We start from the raw sequence: 25550 nt of genomic DNA, 5'->3' as shown, positions 1-25550 counted from the left end.
AAATAGTTTGGGTATGGTTGATCTTTGCCAGACCTGGACCTAGCCTACTTGCATCCTTAAAACCCTTCATGAGAAGGAGCTTCAATTTTGAAGCTTGAAGGAATAAAGTCAAGTATGTTGTGGAAATATGAAACTGTCCTTTTTCTAATGTATCAATTGCTTGTGGGTAGATTGGTATCAATTGTGTTTGTTTAAAATTTCAGTGGATTGGTATTAATTGTGTTCGTTTAAAATTTCAGAAAATGATTAATAGAGCATAGACTGTTAAATGAGGTGTGTTAACAATATTCTGCGAGAGAGGTACAAGTGAAGCACCATATGGATGCAAGTCAAATCTTCTAATCCTCTTTGATGAAGAAGGAAATAAATCTTCTTTTGAATTTATCGTATATTTGGGTCTTCTTTAAGGAAATTCTTGGTGTTGGTTTGGGTGTCCGATTTGAAGCAATAATAATGTTTATTGGTCCTATGTTAGATTTATAAGTAGTTTCTGCAATGGTTGGCAGTCTTTCCTGTGTTTTGCTCCATGGTATACCAAATTATTATTTAGGATTGGGTTTGGGTGTCAAAAGTGGAATAACTCATATAAATTGTGCTTGTGAATGTGTGCATGTATATCAAGGCTTGATAAAAAATGAATTGTGGCCAGCCATAACTTTAAGCCTTGACTACATCCATTCCACCACCTCCCTTCAGATCCTACTCAGAAACAAAGTCTTGGTTTCTTAATTGTTCTTTTGACTGCAGAGATTGATCTCACCAGACTCCTAAAGTCCGTTCTATTCCCGCTTCTTCTATATGACAATTATTTCAACCTATAAACCCCTAAGCTGCCATGGTCATGTGAAGGATATCGCTAATGTTTATTAACTATTCCATCAAGTAGGATATTGATTTTCAAATAAGTTTACCTGGAAAACCAGTCGGAGTTGAATGGTTTTTAATTATTTGCACTATATAGAAGACTTCCACATAGTGAATGCCATTTTAGGATATTTCTGAAATAAATAGTTGAATGGTTAAATGGTTGGATATTACTTTTAGTTTCACTGTGTATTAAGAATTGATTTATTTTTGATTGAAGAGAGATGGACTGACTAGATTTTTCAAATAAATTTTAGACCAACACTTGATCAGAAGATAATGGCCAATACTCAGTCAATCCGACAGAAATTTCTTCTGAAGGATAAGATATGAGGCATGATTTTTGGAAAACATATAATCTATACATGATACGGGTCTTAGGATAGTGCATGATATTTAATGCTTTTCTGCAGGAAGATGTTAGTTTGCCTGATGCACCTAATGTTCGTATTATACCAAATGAGGCAAAAGCACTTATAGCTTCAAAAGTACGGTTGGAGAATTTTTGGAAACACTCTTCCTATTACTTGGAAGAGGCAGCTTCCAAAACAAGTAAGATTATACTTTGAATCTCTTTTTGTTTCTTGCATTCCTCCATTACTATCTCAACATTAAACGGGTAAACTGTTATGTAATGTAAAATCAAAATATTTGATGTTAGAATTCTCAAATGTGCCTAAAAGTGAGATTATTGTTATTGTTGCCTCACTGTAAATTACTATAAACATTTGATCAATTCCACAACTTAGTATTATGAAGTAGGAGTAGGCATACAAGCGCATCTTGATACAAGCATATGGAAGCAATATCTCGAAATAGTTTAGAATAGGAATTGAGTGCCCCAGTAGTTTTCTTGAGAGATTTTTCTATGCCCTTCAACATTCTAGATCAAAGTATGCTATGCCAGTACTGGGACCCATGTCGGTTGCCCGACAATATGGTATGGTTTGGTACCATGCCATTTTGTTTCGGATCCTTACTAACACGGCCAAAGTTGGCAAGGGAAGGGGAAAGGGAAGAGAGAGAGAGAGAGAAGGCTTTTGAGCCCCCATCTTCTCCAGCCGCATGAAAATAGGGGCGGTCACTGTTTCAAAATGAAATAGGGATCCACCCCTCCCTCCCTCCTCTTTTCCACTCTTTTCTTCTCCCTCTCCCTCTCCCTTGCCACTTTTCTTCAATTGAGGGACATAATTGTGCCGGTTTGCTCTCGATACAATTCAAGATGGTACCGCCTTCCATGCCCTTGATAGAAGTTTCTATGTACATATGTATCTATATTAGCAAGCAGGGTTCGCTGTACCGGTGCCGGACCGGTATGGTATCGGTACCATACTATACCGATATACGGTATGCCAAGGCGTACCGGTCTGGTATCGGTACATTTTTTTTTGGGGATTTTGAAGTTAATAATTGATAAATACAACCTCAAAATGGCATTATATTGCATATTATTGACATATTTAGGTTCAATTTGGAGTTAGGTTGCTTTACAAAGACTATTGATCCAAAATTTCAAACATATATTTATTTACATTATATTTCAACTATGTCATCTTAAAATTAAAGAAAAAATATATAAAATACGTATTAAAATGTATCTAAATATTTAAGTACAAAGTGCAATAACTGATATACGAGCCTTAAGATGTATTCTGTATTTAATTTTTTTCAAGTATATGTAACGCTCGTAGATGTCTGGATCATCAACATAGTCTGAATAGACATCAGTCCAACCCTCTAGCCAAGTTGCACTGTACTCTCGAATATTCATCATCCCATAAGGCATCTTCTCTGGATTGTAAGACATCTCAGACCTCTCGCTAAAATTCTGGCTCTGAGAAGTATTTTCGGAATGATGGTACGGTTGTGGAGGAGCCCATCCAAATATGTCAGTAGCAAAATCTGATCCGTAAGATGCTCCAGACTACATAGGATAGTAACTACTAGAAGATGATGCCTCGGATGCACCATATGCATATGGATCATAAGGTGGCTGTGGATAATAGGATTCATAATGCGAGGATGATCCAGATACATCCACGGATCCTACTCCACATGCAAGATCGTCCGCAGTTGCATCATGTGCTGGACGACCTTTAGGAGTCCGTCGTCTATATGAAATCGGCTCCCCACGATCTATCCTGCGTAACTGCATAAACTGAGACTCACTGGTGAATCGAATATCATCCTGTGGCTGTGTCTCATAAACGATGGTCTCCTATCCTCCAGTTTCTCCCTGATCATCAAATCCATGGCTACTACTATCAGTATCATCATCACTCTCCCTGGTGGCCGTATCTGAACCAGATAGCTTCTGTACTCTCGAGAGGGGTGCACGTACAACTGTCTTTTTCTTTCCCCTCGTGCCCCTCTGTGACTGAGTTTTCTGTGATTGAGAGGATGGATGATTTCTTGCTGGCTACCGGGAGGATCGTCTATACATCTCTCGTTCGAATCCCTGGGAAGATGTATCGGACAGCAAGTCATATGATGAATGAGTCCTTTGTGTCCCCTCAGGCTGTGGCTGATCAGCTGGAATCCTATGTGAAATATTTTTTTCTGCCCATTGTTCTGGATCCACCCTGATCTCCCTCGCCACCACACTGGCTGGTCGTGGCAAGCTCTGGCTGCTGCTGCTGTTGCTGACCTGCAAGCCATCCGATGATTGGATCGTTATCCTCGTCGGCATAATCATCCAGCGTCGGATCGGTGTGTTTCAACTGAACTTTCTCCTGAATACATTTTAGCCTCAACCTCAGATTGTAGTGAATATATACAAGATCGTCGAAGCATTTTTGTGTCAGACGATTTTTCTGTTTGCTATGGATAAGGACGAAAGTGGATCAATTACGCTCACAGTCACTAGCAGAGACCGTCTGAGAAAGAATACGAACAGCCATATGTCTCAAATTTTCTGCTGACGTTTCAAAATGAATCCACCATTCAACTACAAAAGTAAAATTACATATCAAATTTGATGATATTATTAAGTAAAATTACATATCAATCTATATTGCTCATTATTGATATGTAAATTATCTGGATTCATCTGCTTTTTGCTTACGACAGCTGATGGGACTCCAAAACTATTTGATCTCTCTCTAAACTGTTTCGTCTGAAACAAAATATATTTATTATTTATAAATATATCAGATCGAATTCAGTTGAATAATTATATCTGTTTTAAACTAGCATATCTCTTGCAGGCACAACGACGTGATTTCTGGATTGGACACCATCTTATATATGACATTGCGAAGAGTAGCAAGAAGCTCGTTGTCCATATCTATTTCCGAAATATTATATTGAAATTTCGGATTCAAGTAATAAGCTGCAGATAAATTTCAAGACTGATTAAGCACACTTTTATTTTCATGCTTCGAAAAAATATTTTAAAACATTCTTGAATCCAATCTTATCAGCTAGATGCAAATCTCTGTCCATCTGATAGTCCTAACGGCGCTCAATGATGTTAATGAATTCTTGAGCATACTTGAGATCATTCTCACTGATCTGTTTCTTTGTCCTTTTCATCGTGTAATATAGGAAGTCCATTTGGGGGTATCTCTCGCTGTCCACGGCGCGAAGCACCTCATATAAAGGCTTGATAGCCTTTACTACTTTCTCAGCCCGCTGCCAAAATGACTGACTTGTCACCAAGTTCTCCATATGACTTTCATCAGTGCCGGCTCTCGCATATCTGCTCTCCTGCCATTCGGCACTGACAAACATCTGACGTAGGGCTACTTTCTTCTGAAGAAGACTATCAAGTGCTATGTAGTTGGTAGCAAACTGTGTGATATCCGGTCGTAAGATCTCTCTCCAGTATACGTCCGCATCAATGAAAGAACCCATGTGTGGTTGTAGATGAATCTAGTAATGGTCTGGACAATCTCCACTCCCTGCTGTATCCTGCGAATCTTCTCAATATTCATCAATATAAGATCAATGCAATGTGCAGCACATGGGATCCAGTATATCTGCGATCGCTGCTCCATCAGCAATTCTTCGACAGCCTTATATTGTGGTCCGTTATCTGTGATGATCTGCACGACATGCTGCTCACCTACTGAATCAATCACCTCCATCAGACCAAGGATATATGTGGCATCGTGCATCTTATCTGAAGTATCAATTGATTTGTGAAAAAATATTTTTTCATCACAGTATGTAAAAAAATTAATGATGCTTCGTCTAGTAGGATCTGTCCAACCATCACACATCACTGTCAGACCGTATGTAGGCCATTTATTTTTGTAAGAAGCAATCCATCTCTGCAGATCCTTCTTGTTGCTGTTAAGAAGCTAACCATAGATGTCCTTAGGTCCTGGAGGATCTACACCCTGGCCGGCAGCCTCTATGGTTGAAATAGCAGATCGGTAGTAAGGATTGGTTGCTGCATTTGCTGAAATATGGCTGAAATGAGATCATGATCCAATAGCTCGCCACATATCCTTATATTTTTTTAGTATACTGTCAATTCTCTGTTGCTTTAAATCCTTGCTGGACAAAGCATGTGGATCCAAATCCTGAATGCTGGCTCCTATTGGAATATCTCTGGAGGACCTCCTCTTACTGTCAAAAGCTTCCAACAAAGAATACATGCTGCTTCTGCTTTCTCTACCACCAGGCTCTCTGACTGAGGTAGTCCTCCTTAACTCGAATTCTTCCCCACCAGTCGTTGATCCAGATTCTGATTCGTAGCATGATGGTTCGAATCGCTCTCTGTACCGGGCCATCTCCTCCTGCCGGTATTGATCCGCCAAGCTCGCCTGAATGGTAGCCTCAATCTGTGCCTCCTCATCATCTGGAGCAAAAGCTTCCTCTGACTTTCTAGAGTGATAAGAAGGTGGCTCTGCAGCTCGACGGTCTACTTTGATCTTTTTCTGCTTTGTCCTTTCCTTCGCTGCTTTTGAATCAGCAAAGTGCTTTTTCATCAATTGTTAGATTTCTTGCGGACATTTCCGACACATGGATACATTAGGATAACTACCAGCCAGATGCTGTTTCAACCTAGTCACTCCTTCTCCCTTGAACTCTGTTGCACCATTTGCATTTTCAATGATGTCGAGCCGAGAGTATCTCGTCATGATCCCAACCGATGTCACACTCTGGATCTTTCTTTTTACTCATTTCTGCAGGTATAACAAACTACTAATTATTTCGAATTAACTATAATATAACACTAATTACATATATTTTTTATTTGATAATATTTTTTACTATTTAAATATTTACAAAAAGAATTTCAAAAATATCTCAAGTTAGATTCAAATATTTCAATTGTTTTGAATCATTCTAAACATTATTCTCAATTTCAAAACTAACTCTGATTTTTATATTTTTATTTTTTTAATAATTTTTATATAAATAAATATATACTATAAAATAGCTGATTAATTAAAGTGAACGAACGTCATGCTCTAAATTTTTTTCTTATAAATATATGCAAGTATAACAAAACACGATAGTTTAATGATAATTAAAATAATTATATATAATTTTGAAATAATTTTAATAATTATTTTAAAATTTATAAATTCAAAATAAATATGTTATATGCTTCAAATAATATTTTTAAATTAACTAAAATATAACACTATTTTTATATATATTTTATTTTATAATTAAATTTTTTAATTTAATAATTAAAAAAATATTTTTTTAATTTTAAATATGTGAAAAAAATTCAAAATTAGATTTAAGTAGCTTGAATCATTCTAAACATGATTCTCAAACTCTGATTTTTTTCTCTAAATTTAATTTTTTATTAATTTTTAAATAAATAAATATCTAAAAATATTTAAAAAATATATAATTAATAAAAATTAATAATTTTGATGTCATCGTGTAGATCTTCCAAAGATCTATCACATATAATTAAATCATACTAAAATCACAAGATTTTGGTATGATTTTCTTTTATTTTCATTCTTTCTCATTCTTATCCATTTTTTAACAACAAAAATAAAAAAATAAATATTTACTAAGAAAATAACATATTATCTTACCTCAGGTGATGGATTTTTTTTTTAATTTTTTGGAGGTCTCAATGGTTTTTCAACGAAACCGTTGAGACCTTCGTACGCTTCGGAAGTTCTCTGAGACTTCTCAGAGAACTCTAACGCCTCTCGGTCATTTAAAAACTCTCAAATCCCACCCCCTCCCCCCTCCCCACTTTTTTCACGTGGGAGATGTCGGCACAGTTCGGTTCATGCCGAACCGGTACCGAACCGACCATACCGTCCGATTTTGGGCGGTATGGATGCGAACCGGACCGAACCGAACCGAATGGTTCGGTGCGGTTCGGGGGGATTTTTCGAAAAAAAGGTCTGAATCGGACTGGTAAGGCGCCGGTCCGGCTCAGTATGCCACGTACCGGGCGGTTCGGCCCGGTACAGCGAATCATGTTAGTATGTACGTAAGCATGCATATTTGTATTTTTATTTCTCTGAGATATTTCATTCTATGACTATATCAAGTTTATTTTCCAGAGATGTTTTTTTTTTTGGTTGATTTTTCATGTAATTCATGGTTCACCATTTCGGTACCAGGCCTCATAGTGGTAAAATTCTATTATAGTGTCGGTACACGGTTCAATATAGTAAGATAGTGTTGGTACGGGATGGTATGGCATATCATTAGGGTATCAATATGGGGCGGTATGGGGTAGTATGGCTAACCATGATGTGATTTGTTTTTTAGGGGTTAGTTCCATATAGTTCATTCATTTTTATATAGAACTTGTAATCTACAGAGGGCAGGCCCTGATGCAATGTATGGTTGCTCTATTATGACCTGGTTGTTATGTGTTTGAAACATAGGAGCATAGAAGCAATTTCTTTGCATGTGTGGGTGTGGTTGCGTACATCTGACCCTTCCCAAACCTTGCAGAGATGGGAGCCTCATATATTAGGACAATCTTTTTTTAGAACTTGTAATCCATGTTTTTTTTTTTTTTTTTTGTGATCAGGTTGATATGCATATCCATATTCTTAACTTGTGAGATATTTTCTTTGTTGTTTAATAGAAGTGATTGAAGTCACAATAAGCCATTTTTACACAAAACTTATGTAGATATTATTTTTAAAGATGCAGCCAGGCATGCAAGTATAATTAGTTATGTGGAAATGTTGTATGGAACAAATGAAGAATACATGCCATTCTTCTAAGTTTTATGATATGGTTAAAAAGGGTAAACATCTGGTTCTATGAAGCCTTGAAGTTTTAAGGGGTGGTCATATAGCTTAATTCTTGGGAAGTGAAATCAAGGTGTGAGACCTGAGTGAGTTAAAATCTGTGAGGTAGGTTGGCATAATTGGAGGGACTTGCCCGCCCTAGTATGGAAACAAATATGGCTCTTCAAGACTGAGGCTAATGCACTGATTTGAACTATTGGTTTATCGGTAAAAACAGGAAATCATTAGAGGATTTCACTAAGCCATAGAAGGATAATTGGGTAAATGGTGTGAAGGTGTGGGGGTGAATTTCCTGTCAAAGAATGCTGAGAAAGATATCCTAGGACTACTAATAATTACATGCAAGCAATTTTTTAACACAATGATAGACTTTTCCTATGATAGTTTGTTATGCACTACGCAATCTTTCTTAAGCGGAGCAAATTTTTGGCACATTCTTACATACTACATACAACCACTTATAGTTCTTAAGTGTCCCGATTAGTTTCATAGTGCATTTTTTATTAGTGATTTGCAGTTGAGTTTGAGGAAAAGGACACTAATATACCAAACGCAGGCTTACCTATATGATGTAAAAATAAGGGTTGCAATGACCATATTATGTCTTAGCATGTCTTTTTGGTCTATTTGGACTTGAGTTGGTTTTCCTTTATCAACAGATTATGGGGAATGCTTGCATTCCTTTTAATCCAGCCATTAAATCCTTTCTATATCTAGTGTTCCATCAATTTACACAATGTCAGCTTGTTAAACTTTAATAACAATCTAAGTCAAAATCTTGTGTTTGATTTTAAATGCCAACTTCTATTTTGGTATTTTCAGGACAAATGGTGTAGGGGGAGAGGGTAAAAAGGTCCCATATGGTCAGTAAATGACTGGGAATTAATAAAAATATCTGCTCCATTTTCTTAATTAAGTGTCACCATCATCATCATCACTTAAGTCTTATCAAACTAAGTTGACATTTTTCTATTCGTTGTCATCAATTCTAAGTTCAGGAGGCTCCATTGAAGGACTGGGCAAATTTATAAAACCAATTTGGACTGTCAACCTGATGTTGGGTCTCTAAGAATTTGTGTTGAGTTTGTGGCGGCACCACTAGGCAAGAGGACTTGCCATTAATCCTAGAAGGCGAGCCTCAAGTAGGTAGCTGTATCTTGTTGCTTGCAGTTTAAACTTAAGCAACTAGGCATTGTTGTTTTGCCGGACTTGGAAAAGCCTAAAGAAAGAACAATGATGACAGGACTGATGTAGGGAACCGATTTCATTTGCTTTTGACAAAGTTTGGTGGTTTTTGTGTATGTGTGAGTGAGACATAGTGGGATTGGTAAAGTCAAATTTGGTAGACTAATTTTGTGCTGACTCTTTGTTACCTTGCAACTGTTTTAGATGCACTTATTTTTTGGGTATTTCTAATGTTTCTTATACTTTTGTGAATTCAAATCCTCTGTTGTTATCATATCTGCTTGGTTTTACTTACAATTGATCTCATGTGAATGTTCCAGCTGAATTACATAATCATTTTGATGGTATTGTTAGCATATTAAAAAACCTCCTTCACATCATCCGACCAACTTGTCAATCTTTGGTACTTTAGATTATTGTTATAATAATGCCATTACTTGGTTATCCATGTTGCTTTTGCATAATTTTCTTGTCATTTCTGTTGACATCTTATTTATAGTGGTGTTCATTTGTTGTCAGAAAGCCAACATGCAGAGATAGAGCGGTTTTCTGACAGGTTCAAGACAAAGAAGCAATCAAAGCGTGAATCTCTTGCAGATTATCTAAAACTAACTCCTTCAAATTTCCCTCCTGAACTAATTCATGGTGGGTGATCTGTGTGTCCTCCTTTTATATAGCTGCTGACTGTAAAGAGTTGTGATTTTATTTGGAAGAACAATTAATGTTCTTATTTGTAATAACTAATCTTTTGAGATTTATTAGTGATATGGTCATAATTTCAGGCTCAAGAAGAGTGCAACATGATAGTAAGAGATTACGATGGGATAAAGATTCAGGTTTGATGAAAATTGATGGCCTTGAATATATTGTCCCTCACTTTCATATTTTTGCTGTTATATTTTTGTATTTGCATTCTGTGAAGGTTATGAATAGTTGTGTAATTCTGGTATAATGTCTTGCCTTCCGGTCAAGCTTAGCCCTATATTGTGAGGATTCATTGATCATATATTATGTCTAACACATGTTGATATATTTATTGCACGTGATCTTTAGGTGATGTCAGCTACTTTTTAATATTTTTTTTTATTGAGAAAGATTGCACCAATTTTTACCAATTTTAGTTTCTTGATAAGATCTAAGATCTTTATTTGGCAATTGCATACCTTATCTTGAGTTATGAAGTAGGTGAGCACTTCAGTCCCCGGCTATAATGTAGAATGTGATTATTCTAAGCCTTTAAATACTATTTGTTGCCACCACATCTTGATTGATATTAATTTCAATTTCCACCATGAGGGTGGTCTTGGAGCAATGTTAAGGTTGCTTCACTATAACTTAGATGTCATGCGTTCAAAATACGAAAATAGCCTCTCTGCACATAGTGGCGGATCTAGAAATTTTACTTTATGGGGTCAATATAATAAAAGAAGTGAAGGAGCTACAAAGAAAAAGAAGAAAATAATAATAATAAAATATTTTTTTTAAAAATAATAAAATATATAAAAATGATAATATACAATACCTTAAATATCTTTTATAATAAAAATAAATTGATGTGATCCATTTAAGATATAAAAAATAAATTAGTGTGGGGTTTAAATATAAGAGATGGATGGATGGGGTTGGGGTGGGGTATTAAAAAAATAAAAAAATAATTAATAAAGAAAGAAAAAGAAGGAGAGAGGTCAAAGTGGTGTGAGAGGAGAGGAAAAGAGAGGTAGGACATGTGAGTCGTTACAGAGAGAAAACGTAGATCATAATTATTCTTTTGATGTGGTCTTATCCTTTATTTCTTTAAAATTTTATGTGAGATATGGAGTCAATTCATAAAATTAGTGGGGTCAATTTTGATTTTTTCTAATGTTGTGGGGTCAATTTTGGTTTTCCCACAACTTTTCTTACCAATAGCCTAGTATATAAATACATGGGTTTTTTTTTTTGTGGGGTCAATTGACCCCACATTCTCCCCATTGCATCCACCAATGTTTGCACATGGGGGTACGATTATGTACATCCGACCCTCCCCAGATCTCAAAGTAGTAGGAGTTTCATGCATTGGGACACCCTAGTAACTTCATTTCCCCCATGTCAGCAGGATTATTTGAAACATAAATTAACCTGCTTAGTTTATTGTTGAACAGAAAGATTTGAGCCTGCTGTTCTGAATCACTAGGAAGCCAACTTTATTAGTGGACGTTAGGAGCGTAAATTAACTTTGGGATTCACTTTATGCATATTTTGCTATTGAATACCTTCATCGGTGAAGGTTGTTTACTACATCATATTTATCATTTCATAATCATTTGAATGTTGTTGATCCAAGTATATTAGTGGCATGGAATCATTGTTATTCCTAACTAGGCCTAGATGTATGTGTTATTCAGTTCTAGTCATACGTTATAAAATAAGTTACTAATGATGATAAAATTGTTGTTTGGATTTTCTTGAGCTGTTGGTTGCATACTATTTAAAAATTTACTTATGCCTCTCTTTTGAAATTCTTGTGTAACACTAGTTGGTGTACTTTCAATCGGTGTTCGCCAAACCATCTCGAACTGGGCGGTTCAAGGTGTTTCGAGCCCTATTGGTGGCAAACTGGGATGGTTTGGCTGGGCAAATTGCAACACTGGAGGAGGGAGAGGGAAAGAGAGAGAGAGAGAGAGGAGGGGGGAAAGAGGGGATGATGCTGTCGGAGGCCGGCGGTGGCTTGCTGAGGCCATCGGAGGGCCGTGGAGGCCTCCACAGCTCGGTGTCGCTCGATAAAGTGTTTAATCAAGAGAAAAAGAGAGAGGGGGAGCGACAGTACCAGAGAGAGGTGCAGCTATCGTAGAGGCTGTCGAAGGGTGTTGGGTGGTCGTTGTGACCATCAGGTGGTGGAAAACGCGCAGGCGGAGCCACGACAGCGGAATAGGGACGACCGCCCCTATTCAATCATCGCATTCTTTTAAAAAATGATGATGAATAATGAAGCCGGTAAATCCATCGCCGGCTTCATTGTTTAAAGATTTTTTTAAAAAATCTTAGCAATAGTGAAGCCGGCAATGGGTGTGCTGGTTTCACTTAAGTCAGCTAACTCATTGTCGGCTTCATTATGGTCAGAATTTTTTAAAAAAAATCTTGTGAAATGGGGCAATCGTCCTTGTTTCACGCCCACGGCGCCGTAGGCTGTGATTGTGTCATCCGGCAGCCATATTGGCCAGCTGAAGGCCCTCTGGTGGCCTCTTCGGTGGCTTCCTTTCCTTCCTCTTTCTCTCCCCCCCTCTCTGTCGAGAATTGGAGGAAGCGGAGGCCTTGGCGGCCCTCCGAGCATGCCCACAGCTCGCCTGTGGCCATTGCCGGCATCTCCTCTAGCCATCCTCCCCCTCTCCCTCTTTCTCTCCTTTGCTTTTGCTCCCCTCTCTTTTTTCCTTCTTCTCGGTTCCCTTCTCCTCTGTGTTGGTTTGCACCAGTTCGGTTTGGTACGGATCTGTACTGTCAGTCAGCCAGGCCCGATTCTGGTTCCGGTTCCGCCTTCCTTGCTTTCAATTGTTGAACTTGAAGATGGTATGTGCAGGTTGATTTCGACTCCATCCAAATGTATTGTTAAATTCTGTTACTTTTCTTCTTTGTATTTTATTGTTTGACATTGTTGAGTTATGGTGCCTTCTTTTCCTTCTTTTGTGTATTGTTGTTTAATTTGTTGGAATTTCACAATGTAGAATATTAATGTTACTTAAGTATTCGTTTTCTGTGTTGTCCTTGTCTGTTAGTCATAGCTGAATAGAATAATACTGCAGGCAACTAGTTGATATCATATTAAAATTGTTCTTACTTGCATTTTGTGCTTTATCATACAGATGGACAAGTATTTGATGTGTTTGCAAAGCTTGAAGAGTCATACAAGGCAAGTAGCTGCATTTGATAATATAATCTCTTTTGCTTCATTTACACAATTTAAGTATATGATATATTGTGACAACTGACAAGTTTGTTTGAATATGTTTGAGTTGTACTTCGGAAAGTGGCTAGCTCTAGAATTAGTTATTTTACTGCCTCATTGTGCTGCCAAGGATAACTTTCCTGAATTTCTTATTGAATATTTTGCAAGTTTTTGTATTTGCTTTCTTCTCATGTATGTGGGTTAAAGCCTATTTGTTAAACTAGTGTACATCTGTCGCAGATGCTCAGTGTTGCAAGAACTACTTTTGGCAAATTAATTATGGACTTGCCCACTTTTTTCTCTTTTTCTGCCCTTGTATGTGCGTTATATCTTTTTCTACCTTTTGTTTTGCAATTATCAGGGAAGAGATGAGAATGTGGGACAGGAGAAAAAAGGTGATAGTGAAGAAGAGGAAGATGCAGAAAAAGAGGTGGAACAAGAAAGCACTGATGATGATGACTATAATCAGGTTAGTATGTCGGACAATGATTATGCTGTTCTGTAGTCTGTGATACTGCCTATAAGTTGTTTATGAACTACAATGAAAAAGCTTGCAAATTATTGTCCTTATACACACTCGTACATGCATATATATATATATTTATAATTGATTGTTTATTTTATTTATTTTTTGTTCTATACATTTTAATAATTCTCGTGTACTGGACAATGTAGAGGATGGATGGATGTTAGGTGGGGCTCGATGGGGCAACCATTTTGCTTGACCATGAATCCTACGTTAGCCTAAGGAGAGTTAGTGGAGAAGGATTTTTTGTGGGCGCTCTCTCTCTCTCTCTCTCTCTCTCTCTCTCTCTCTAATCACTCCTGCTTCTCTCCTTAGTCCATATATCCACCCATCATGCCTCTAGGGACTCTCTCTACCTCTCCTTCCATCACCGCCTCACCACAGCCTCCTCTGCTGATGTGCCTCTCTCTACCCCTCTCCATCGCCGTGTCTCTCTCATTCTTCCCTATTGCTGCCATCCACTATTGCCCTAGTTTCCTCTTTCTGGCTCGAGAACCCATCTCCTATGGACACTGAGGATCCCAACACCATACAAATTAGAGATCACCTTGAGCAAAGAGATCGCATCAAGAATGGTGGATTTGCACATCCAGATTAGTGAACAACTATGCTTTTTATAGAATTTTGTCATAAAAAGAAGAATATGTAGAAGAAAATGTTTGATCTATGACCTTGAAAAATATGTGATGGGGATTGCGTGGATTTCGAGCCTTCACAAGGTGAGCAGAAAAATATACGAGCCTTCGGATTGACTTGGATGACCTGGCTCCATGACGGAGCTTTGTGTATATCATCAGTAGTATTGAATTTTGTTGAGTTTTGGGTCTTAGCATCATTTTTTTTAAAAAAATCATAGTTTGCCCTATCACCTCATACCATCTGGTACGGGGTGTATCATACCATATTGATCTTGTACCAATATACTGTTTCATATCATATAGATACTTTGTACGCTGTCTTGTATTGTATTGAGCTGCATACCGAGGATGGTACCAGTATGGAGTCTGGTATCGAGATGGTGAACTTTGATTTTAATTATATTTTGTTTTCTATTTTAGTTAATGTTATGTTTAGTATAGTGTGAAAAGGATTGAATTTTGGTGGCTAGTTTAGTCATATGTGTTATTAAAGAGTCAAAAGGGCATTTTAGGAAATAAATAGTGGCGGATTACTGTTCACTGTACTGTAGCATGACCATGCCTTTTAAGGGCTCTTTATTTTGGGGTTCTTTTTTGATGTTGTGTGCATAATGTTTCGTCAATGAAATTAAGGTTCTCTTTCTCATCTCTTCACTGTTTTTCTTTCTTTCCTTTTCTTTTCTTTGTTTCTGCCATATTACAGCCGAAAGCAAACATCCTTCTACCCTTGGTGCTGTTCCCTCATAGCAGTCACTCTACAATCAACAATGAGCTTCTATTTCAGGCTTCATTTATCTGAAGCCCGATCTGCATGAATCCAATCAAATCTGCAACTTCTACGGATCTGTCAACCCCCTTTCTTCGTTTATGGAAAAACCTTGCAGTCAATCAGCAAATCCTAAACCGAGTCCTTAGAGGGTGTTGATTCCTACTGTAACCGAGGTCTTGGATTGTCGTACATGATCTACAAGCAAGAAATGGGAACATACTGGATCTGGACAATAATTGCAGCATATTCATCTAGATTGATGAAAAACCATTGCTTTGCATCCTTCAAAGAATTCTGGTAGCTTTCAGTACTGTTGTTGTGAGATCACATGCGTTATTTGTGAAAAAACTATTGTCCTAATCTGATTTCAACCAAGATTTTAAATCCCATGAGATGGAGGTGTTGCCATAGGCTCTCGGGTGGACACCAGATTGACTTGATAGTAGGCAATGAATCAGAGATACTAAAGTGCGAATGCCAATTGCCACTTGCAAGCAAGTCCACTTGCCAGAGAGTGTTCGGTAGGAGATCCTTCGATGGTCAAGTCAGTTGGAAGTTGGGAATAGAGGAAGAAAGAGAGGTGTAAAGAGTAGAGGAGAGTAACGATTTGCCCTCAAGAGTGCTCGAGAGACTCACCTGGAGGTCCCCATATTCTTCCCTTTTTGCAGACAAGGGATTGGTGGCCGTCTAAGGAAGGCTGGTGGTTGGCCTTGCCATAATCGCGCACGCAGGGTCAACGCGTAGCGTCCATCCATTATTTCAGCAATAGCATCGTGATCTTGGCAATCTCTTGCCCCTTTTGTGTAATATCGGTGATCCTCTGTAGGGTGTATGTTGGCAGTCCCTGATCGGCATGATTGTCGCGCCAGGCCGAGGGCACCCAAACTACACGGGTTATCCTAGTCCGAGCCTAATTAGTTTCGGTGTCATCTGAGGTTAGTTCCATATTGGGGGGGGGGATCCTAGTTTCTCCATAGAAAAAGATATCCCGTGGTCCCGCTCCATCCCAGTGGAGGTCTCGATCAAGTGTCCCGATAGATACCCTCTGGTTCTCTCCCCTTCTTTTCTTTCTTCTTATCTATCTTTCTTTCTCATCTTTCTTCCCATCCTTTCTTTTTCTTCTCTTTCATTCCTTTCTTTCCTTTTCTTCTACCTTCCTTTCTTTACTTTTTCTTCTTTCTTTTTCTTATCTCTTCTTTTCTTTCTTTTTTCCTTTGTCTTCTTCTTTTTCTTTCCTTCATTTTTCCTTCCTTTATTTTTCTTCTCCCTTCCTTTCTTTCATTTTTCTTCTTTTTCTTTCCTTTCACAATTTTCTTTTCTTCATACTTCCTTGCTTTCTTTCCCCTTTCTTCTTCTCTACTATGGATGGGTTTCGGAGTTCGGATCCCATCGCTATCCTATTTTCTTATAGGAACGAGATAGGATCGCTGGGACACCCCTTGTTCCATTAGGACTCAAAATCTTGATTTCAACAAGTGGCAGTTAGGTGTCTATATCAAGCATATTCTTTGCATTAGAATAGCTTGTAATTTGAGTCCCAAGCTTGGTAGTTTCTTAATTTTAATTTCAGATTGTTGTTTAGTATTGCACAACATATTTTCAGATATTTACATCCGTATCGTTAAAGTTTATATATATTTGTTTTAGGGTTTCATATTTGAGAGGCATCTATTATTATGCTTCCTAGGGTTGTCCTGTATCGTATTTTCGTATCAAGGCGTCCGTTGAGCTATGTTCTCATTGTGGCCGATCCAGTCTTATGAAGCATATTTAATTATCAACAATGCCCTTTTGAACATGTCCTTGATGAAGGTTTCACTAGAGACCTCGAACCACATGAGTTTGTAGATTGGGTCAGATTGATATGATGTGGCTGACCAAATTTAAGTTTGCTTCACCAGGACAAAACTAAAAGGTCAAGTCTACATGGTGGAGAGGCATAGAAAATAACGTGATTTGTCAAGGTCGTGCTCCTATTATTAGTTGGGAAGAGAGAGAAATCGTTTAAGGAAAGGTATTTGTTTGCCTACCACAAAAAGCTTTTTATTGTTAAACATCAGAATAAATATGACCAACCTATTTCTTTAAATACTCCAGGACAAGAATTTGGAGAAACTGGAAAAAAGTTACTGAGTTTTCAACAACCAAGTTGGTGAAAGATCTTGGTTGTGTGGTAGAAGGCTTGCAAAAAAGCAATGCAAACTAATATGTTAAGCACCTCATGTTTAGGAGTACTGTCAGACATATCTAGATGCAAGAACAGTGAAGCTAATTTCAATTAAAAGCCATATCAAAGTACCTTCAGGTCAAGTCAGGATATGTAATCAACGAAGCATCAACCATTCATGTGGCAATGGAACTGAAAGAAGATGCAAAGGAGTTATCTAAAGAATTTGATAATGTACAAGATCTAAAGACAGTGGAACAAATGACAGTCATAGAAGAAGCTTCCCAAGATTCACATTTTAAGGAAGAGCATAATGAAGTAAATAATAATGAGGTTATAAACTTCAAAGATTCTATTACGATGTTAAAAGAAAAGGTGACACCTATTGCTGATCCATCAGAAGAATACTGTTTGGATGCCGAATTTCCTAAAGAACTTACGATCCTCATAAATTTAACGGACAGATTGCCTACATTTTCCATCAAACCTTGGAGAAGCCGTCACCTTACAAGAAATAAATGTTGATTATGGTTTCTTTGTGCAATGCAACATTGTGAAGAGCAAGGCTAACATGAAAGCGAATGAAACCTTAGCTGATTCAAAGCAGATCAAGATTTACTTTTATCAAGAACAAAGATGTTTGATTAGATGACATGTCAATTGGAGCTTGAAACCTACTCATCCAATAGTTCGTATCTATTGCTAGTTATCATTGAGATGAGGAATCAATAAAAGCAGCCTCAAATTTGACCTAACTTGAGGCGAGTTATTCCACAGAGTGGAAGTGAATGATGGTGATCGATAACATGTCATGATGCATTGAAGTGCTGCAACATGGGATTTTTCTCAGATATAATTATAATTATCAATTTTCTATTTTTCATTTCCAGTTATTTTTAGATTTTTGTAGGTCTTTTAAAATTGAAGGTCAAGATTAAGAGATCTCAGATTTTAATTGTTATCTTGACAAGACCTATTTACTGTTGTGGTACTTTTCATGGCACTGTTCACGCTACAGTGAACAGTAACCACAGCTTATTAGTGGCAGATTTGGGATTTTAAAATAGAGTCGAGGTATGGTTTCTGTTTTGTTATAAAGAAGGGACTCTACATAGATTATGAATTGAAGAATGGAGTCTTTGGTTTTCTTTACTCTTGTGGCATGATTTTGCAATGGAGGTGCATGGCCTTCAAACCCTAGTGATTTCTAGGTCAGAGCGAGTCTGGTATTGTTCTTCTTTTCCTTTTACTACTTCTACGGCCTTCAGATTTATCCAGTTCATTATTTTCTCTGGGCTTTTTATTCTATTATTGCTGCTGACCCTCATAACTTGCAAACCTAACAACACAGCTATTCCGTTGCAATTGTGCCACTGCTAGCCATCCATTGAAGGCCAACAACCACCTGTCAGGGTCTATTTTCAGGTCAGATTAAAGCTGTTCTCATAAAAGACCTTGTTCTGGTATTGAACCAAGCCTGCCAACCTTCCATCACAAACTATAGATAATCCCTGCAAACCCTAACCTTGCTGCCTCTGATAGCATTAGTCTTTCAGATCTATAGTACTGCAGAATCATATCTGCTGTTTCCATCTTTCTTGTTTTTTCTTTAATTTATCCTTACAATCCACCAATGTATCCCTCTTTCTAGCCAAAAGTACAGTTAATTGCTTTGTTGTATTAACCCAAAACTTACTACTAAGCCGGAATTTCCAGCAACCTATAGGTTTAACCCTTGCTTGCCTAGATCTGATATAGTTCTACTGTCTAGATGCTTACCTTGCTTTGGTTGCATGGGCTTCCTAAGACCATTGTCTTAGATAGGGATGAAAAGTTGATGAGCTATTTCTAGAAAAAACTCTGCAGAATGATCAACATGACACTCCACTACTGAATACCATCCACAGACTGAAGAGGAAGACAGAGGTGGTAGATGAGTTGAGATTGTCTAAGATGTCTTACGGTAGATCATGTGTCTGGTTGGCATTAGGCGTGTTCAGTGGCAGAATTTACTTATTACAGCTCCTTCAATCGGTCTACAAGTCGAACTGTCTGAGATTGTCATGGGTTTCCAGCAGAGGATACCTGAAGATCTGATTCCCCTACCTATTGCATCTAGAAATAGTGATTTAGCCTATTCATTTGCATATCATATGTAGAATTTGCATGCTGAAATTCACTATAAAATAGCTTGTAGCAATGAAACCTACAAACCTGCAGCAGATCTATGTTGTAAGTACCAAGAGTTTGTAGAGGCAGATATGATGATCGTTCGAGTCCATTCAGAGAGGTTTCCCATGAGGAACCTTGAAGAAACTGCATGATAGAGAATGGGTTGTGAAAAATTGGTGTGGATGCTTATGGGTTGGATCCTCCTAAAGACATCGGTGTCTACACTGCTCCAGCCCGCAGATATACCTTTTGAGCCTTTTCCTTCTTCCTTTCCCATTACTTCTACTGCTGCATCTTCTACATCTCCAAGAGATCGGTGTCTACACTCCCACAGCTTCCCACTCCACCTCTCCAACCGCTAGGAAGGGAGGATGAGATTGAAGACATCATGGATGAGTAGATAGTTTACACCAGCACATGTGTGTTTCAGAAATACTTGGTCAAATGGAGAGGAAGCCCAGATTCAGATAGCACGTGGATTGCAGTTGATGAGGCACCAAGGCTTCACTGAGAAACTTTGGCCTTTATTTGCCTGAGGTGAATTTTCCAAACCATATAGAGTTGATAGGGAACATGATGGATTTCGAGTACACATAAGACAAGCAGAGAGACATCCGAGCCTTTGAATTGACTTGAATGACCTGGTGCTACAACAGGCGCTTCACGTTTGTCATTTCTATTATTCGAGTTTGTTGAGCTTTTGGTCTGAATGTCATTTGTTTTTAATTTTAATTATATTTTCTGTTTTTGTCCATGTTTTGTTTGGCATAGCATGAAAAAGGCTGAATTTGAGTGACTAGTTTAGCCACGTGTTATTAAAGAGTCAAGAAAGAATTAAATAAGGCATGGCAGGTTAATATTTATGACAGTGTAGTGTGAACAATAATGCTATAGTATGGTGCCCTTTTAAGGCCTTTCTGTTTTAGGATTGTTAATGGATGTTAAATGCAGAATTTTTCATTAACGAAAACAAGTTTCTCTTTCTCCCGTCTATGTGAGGCATGGAATATGGGTGTGAGTCCTTAGCGAGTGATTCCCGACCGAATAGTTGTGAGATGGGTTTGTTTTTCTTCTAAGGAGTATTTCCTAGCCATCTTTCTGTTTTCTTTCTTTTCTTTTCTTCCTTTTCTGCCATACAACACAAAGTGAACACCCTTCTCCTCTTGTTGTAATTCTTCATAGCAGTCACTTTACAGCCGACAAGCAACACATATTTCAGGCCTTGATCTATCCAAAATCTTATTGGCATGAATCCAGTCAGATCTACAACTTCTGCAGACCTGTCAGCCCTCTTTTTGGGTTCTGGAAAACCTCGAGTAAATAAGCAAATCCTAAACATGGTCCTTGGAGCGTGTCAATTCCTACTATAATTGAAAAAGTATCGGATCTTTGGCTGTCATAATCTGGGAGCAGGAAACAAGAGTAGATCGTATCTAGACGGTGATTGCAGCATATTCACCTAGGTGAGTGAGGAATCATTGCTTTGCATCCTTCAAAAATTCAGGTAACTTTCGATACTTTTGTTGCAAGATTATATCCTTTATTTGTGGAAATCTATTGTTCGATCCGATTTCAGCAAGTGGCATTTTGGTTATAATTTGAGTTGGAAGGTTTGTTTCTTTATTTTAATTTTGGATGGCTGTTTAGTGCTGCATGGCATTATATTTTCAGATATTTACATCCATAGCATTTAAGTTTGCATAGGTTTGGGTTAGGGTTTATCATATATTTGTGGGGCATCAATTATTAGGTTCCCTAGGGTCGTCCTACATCATATGGTAATAAAAAAAATTGGAGTTTATCTTGGTTTGTATTTCTTCTGAGATTTTTGAGTCATGGCCGTTTCTACTTCGTCCGGGACATGCTGAATGTGGTTCTAGAATGCTGAAACATTATTCTGGGATGTGTGTGATAAGGGGATTAGGTGTTTCCTGCTTCTAAGTGCTCATTTACCTTGTTTCCCAACCGAATCTCAATCTCTATGGCATTCAAAGATGACACTCCTTTTTACAGCTATCTATAAAGCAATTGTAGGGTTGTATGCTGCATATTATTATGTACTGAACCTATTCCTTGAATGTGGGTTTGCTATTCCTTCACTTGACTCCCAGATTTCTCATCTGGGTCCATTACCAATCTAGAATCCTGTGTCCACCAAGGGGTATGACTATCATCATGTGTGCTCCACTGGAACCTTGTTGTCCTTGGTTCTGGCGGCATGGATCCTCTGATAGAAGTTACAGTTAGGACTTTGGCGTAGGAGATGAAAAGAAGATAGGAGAGATTGGGATGGGACCACGGGGAGAGGAAGGACTGGCATAATAATCTTTCTTGGATGATCATCATATGAAAAAAAAAACAGGTTTAATTTTTTTGTAGTATCATTTCGTTGGATGACAGGGACCATTTACTTCAGAAAACTTATATGACAGAGCTTGGTTTGTTGAATAGAAAGGAATGTATTGGAATTTGGTCTTAAAATAAGGATCTGAGTGTCAAGATCCCATTGATTGTTAATTGTTTTTCTATGACTGAATCGTCATCATAATAGAAAATGATTTGTTTTTCAAAAAGGAAAATCAATTCTTTAACTTGAATCAATATAAGCAGGCTAGCATGTACACAATATCTTTTCTTTGCATGGCTTGAAGAGCATAAGTCTGACTCTTCCACTATTGTTTTACAGAACATAGATTTTGATGACGATGAAGATGATTGGAACATCGAGGAAGCAGAACGTAAGTGTCATCTGATAGCCTATTTCATGTCTTGAATTAATTGCAAGAACTCGTTTAAGACATATATGATTTTGTTTTCCTAACCTTAAAAGCAGTACTCCTAGTATAATGGAAACTCTTTTGGAGTCCAGTCCTTTTAACTCCAGTTACAATATATTTACAAAAATACTCCTTGTTAAAATGATGTGAGCCATCCTCTCTTTTTTTCTCTCTCTTATTATGATTCCATCTGCTTTTTCTGATTCCTTTCTTGAAAATTTCTTTTCCCCATTTATATCTTTTCCTCTTTTTAATGAAAACTTAATTCTTTTTATCTTTTCTTTTTTTCTTTCAGTACATACAAAATATGTATCACATGTGCTACATAGTAGTTTGAATAAAGCTTACAAGGACGGGTGATTCTCTTTGAGGCTTTTATAAATGGCTAAATAGACTAGGTGGCAGTCCCATATTTTATCACATATATGAGCTTGAATGGATTTATTGTGCTAAAATATTTGGCTGTCCTTTATTAATTTATTATTTGGCCAAAAATTGGTATTCATTTGAACAGTTCTACTAAGACTAGCTTGTCCTGATGTCTCAGATGAAGATACATACGAGTAAAAAGCATATTATGCAATTGGATGTTGGGATGGTATGTACTTACTCATCACTTTTTTTTTTTTTTTTGCCCCTTCTTTTTTTGAATAGCTGTTATTTTTTTCAGTTATGTGTAATTTTTCACCCAAAGAAGTGGGATTATTCTTTTGATGTGTCATGTCGTCAGGCTTAAATGTGTAAATTTCTACTGTTAATCATTTTTTAAGGATAAGTTAATTCACCTTAGAAAAGATATAATTTTAAGGATAAATTACGGCGACACCCGTTCAAATTTTTATGATTTGCACTTACGTCCCTAAACTTCTATTGTTTCAATTAGACCCTAAATTTTAGGATTTGATTGCGATGTACCCCAATTGTCAATATTGTTAGGATCTATGAATACTTGATTTTCATGTGACATAATTTTATACATTATATTCCATAAATAAACTTCTTTCTTGGATTGAAGAAAGGGTTACTTTTTTGGTGGGAAGAAAAGAGATCACGTGGCCATCATGTGACTCTTCCCCATTCCTCTTTCTTTTTGCTTGCTAGGAGTTATCGAGTGGGAGGTGAGAGTTCTTCTTGAGTATAGATCTTCCTCACTCTCTATTTCTTGCTTTTTTTAATTTGATGATAAAGTGGGTAAGTAAGATAAGGGGTTTTATTATTATGTTATTGGTGGTCATCCAGCGGGAGGTGAGCATTCTTCTTCTTGAGTATAGATCTTCTTCATTGTCCATTTCTTGCTTTTTTTTATTCGATGATAAAGTGGGTCAGTAAGATAAGAGGTTTTATTGTTATGTTATTAATGATTCTCTCTTCCCTCTTGCGCTCTTTTTACTTTTTCTAAGGCCGTGGGAAAGGATTTCTAGAAAAGAAGAGTTGGGATCTATCTCTATTTTGATCTCTTAACCTTTTTTTTCTTGTCAATATAGTCTTCATTATAATATGGTGTCATTCTCTTACTTTACTAACCAACCTCCTTTTTTTTCTTTTTTTTCCTATAGCAGTACTCTAGTCACCATCTTCAGGCTATCCTGTAATCTCATGACACCTCAATGACATGCAATCACCTTCCAACAAATTTTCCCAACAAAAGGGATCAAATTTTCCTAATAGCCTGTGAATTCACATTTCGAAAAGGGGTTTGAAGTTTAAGCCCATTTTTTCATTGATTCTTGTGATGGAACCTCTCTCTCTCTCTCTCTCTCTCTCTCGCAGTTATTTAGGCCATACAAGCATTCACAACATCCCAGATTAAGAGGGATGAATCAAGTTTCTTATCTTAGTATGGTCCATCTAGATCTCTTTAGCTTGCACCGTTCAACAATTGGTGATTTAAAAAATAATTTTCTTGCTTTTAATAGATTTTTTGGTTAAAGCAACTCCCGATTTATGGGGGTACGAGGAAGAAGAGGGGCATGCACCATTTGGCCAGAGGTTGGTGATTTAAAGCAACTTCCGACATCCCGATTGCAGTAGCGGAGGGGGCGGCACCACCACCTTGGAAGAAGAAATGCGGCCGCATCTCTTCTACCGTGAACTCCATTCCCAAATTCATTTAATAAATTAAAAAATAATTTAATGAAGTGGAATCTCTTGCAGGGGTATTTAGTCATTTCACATATGCTGTTAACAGTGTTAGAGTTTAGATGAACGACTGGACCACCTTGCAACAAAAAAACTAAGTATTGGGGTCTAATTAAAAAATTAGAAATTTTTAGGTATAATGGCAAATCACGAAAAGTTGGAGTGTCTTTGTGATTTACCCTAATTTTAACTATTCCATTGCTCAGCTAATCAAGAGTATATGTGTAATATGGCTTTGCCTGGGGAGGGTCTTCTTTCTCCTCCTGTCATTGCGGCTGCTGACTGTTATGGTTGTCATTACGGTGGATATTAAGCCACCGGCCTCCCCACCTAGAAGATTTTATCAGGCCACTAAGAATTTTCAGCATCTAAACAGGTTCCAAATGCCTCAGAAGTGTGGTCGATTCATGGAATGCCTTGGTGTGAACCATTGCTTCAACTTAATTGCGATTGAGTTCATGGGTCTACCAAACGAGATGGGTAGTCTGATGCTGATGTGCTTCCAACTTCATGTTCATGGTTACAATTGCTGCCAGTTTACTTCATGTTCTTATGAAGTTTGCATGAGATGCTAGCATTGTTGCAATGAACTGTTGTGCCCATACATAATCCACAGGGACCAGACCATATTTTCAAGATTGTGGCCAAAAATGTTCTTACGGTGTTGAGCTTTGTTAAGCTTATGTTAAGCTTTGTTAGAGTGAGTTGTTCCATTTATTGAGTTGAGAAGTTTAACAGAATGAATAGTCAAAGCTTTGGTATGAACATAGGGATTACAGTCTTTTATCTCATTGGTGGGACTGTTGTCAAATGCTAGTACATTGGATTTCCCATATCTGTAATAACATTCTGCTTAAATTACATGGAAGAGCTTTAAGCATGCACAATAAGACAGATTTGTTTGACAACTGAGCGAGTGAATCGCACTCACTTGGCGCTGCTATAACTTTTCTAACCGCAGGGCAATAAGCATGCATCAAAGATACTTCACTGGAAAAAAATAAAATGTTATGTTTTACATGAAATGCATTTTAAATTACGGAATTGACCATGGATCATGATGAAGGCGACGTATAAAATCTTTGAGTGAAGCTTTTATTTCACTGTTGGAAGGCACAGCGACCATGCAATACAAAGAATTGCACAAGATAACAATTCTAAAAGAAATGTTCTCTGTACATGCACTTAAAATCTT

At 37.5% G+C, this 25550-nt stretch overlaps 1 protein-coding gene and 1 pseudogene across 1 annotated transcript in view; one reads left to right on the top strand and one right to left on the bottom strand.

The window, feature by feature from the left end:
- Window positions 1–25245, top strand: part of LOC105042233 (uncharacterized) — a gene marked incomplete at its 5' end in the record, with an annotated part of 29626 nt that extends 4381 nt beyond the window's left edge. Inside the window, 8 exon segments of the mRNA XM_073253726.1 lie at window positions 1278–1416; window positions 9768–9893; window positions 10031–10084; window positions 13085–13131; window positions 13529–13636; window positions 22126–22177; window positions 22764–22814; window positions 24732–25245. Of these exon segments, the coding sequence (XP_073109827.1) occupies window positions 1278–1416; window positions 9768–9893; window positions 10031–10084; window positions 13085–13131; window positions 13529–13636; window positions 22126–22177; window positions 22764–22783 (546 nt within the window). The 3' untranslated portion in view covers window positions 22784–22814; window positions 24732–25245.
- Window positions 3851–5220, bottom strand: LOC140856006 (uncharacterized; annotated as a pseudogene).
- Window positions 25246–25550: the final 305 nt, after the last annotated feature.

The sequence above is a fragment of the Elaeis guineensis genome, chromosome 3 (genome assembly GCF_000442705.2).
Source record: "Elaeis guineensis isolate ETL-2024a chromosome 3, EG11, whole genome shotgun sequence".
In the NCBI taxonomy this organism is placed as follows: Eukaryota; Viridiplantae; Streptophyta; class Magnoliopsida; order Arecales; family Arecaceae; genus Elaeis; species Elaeis guineensis.
The sequence above is the reverse complement of the archived record's forward strand: the minus strand, read 5'-3'. Positions and strand labels throughout refer to the sequence as shown.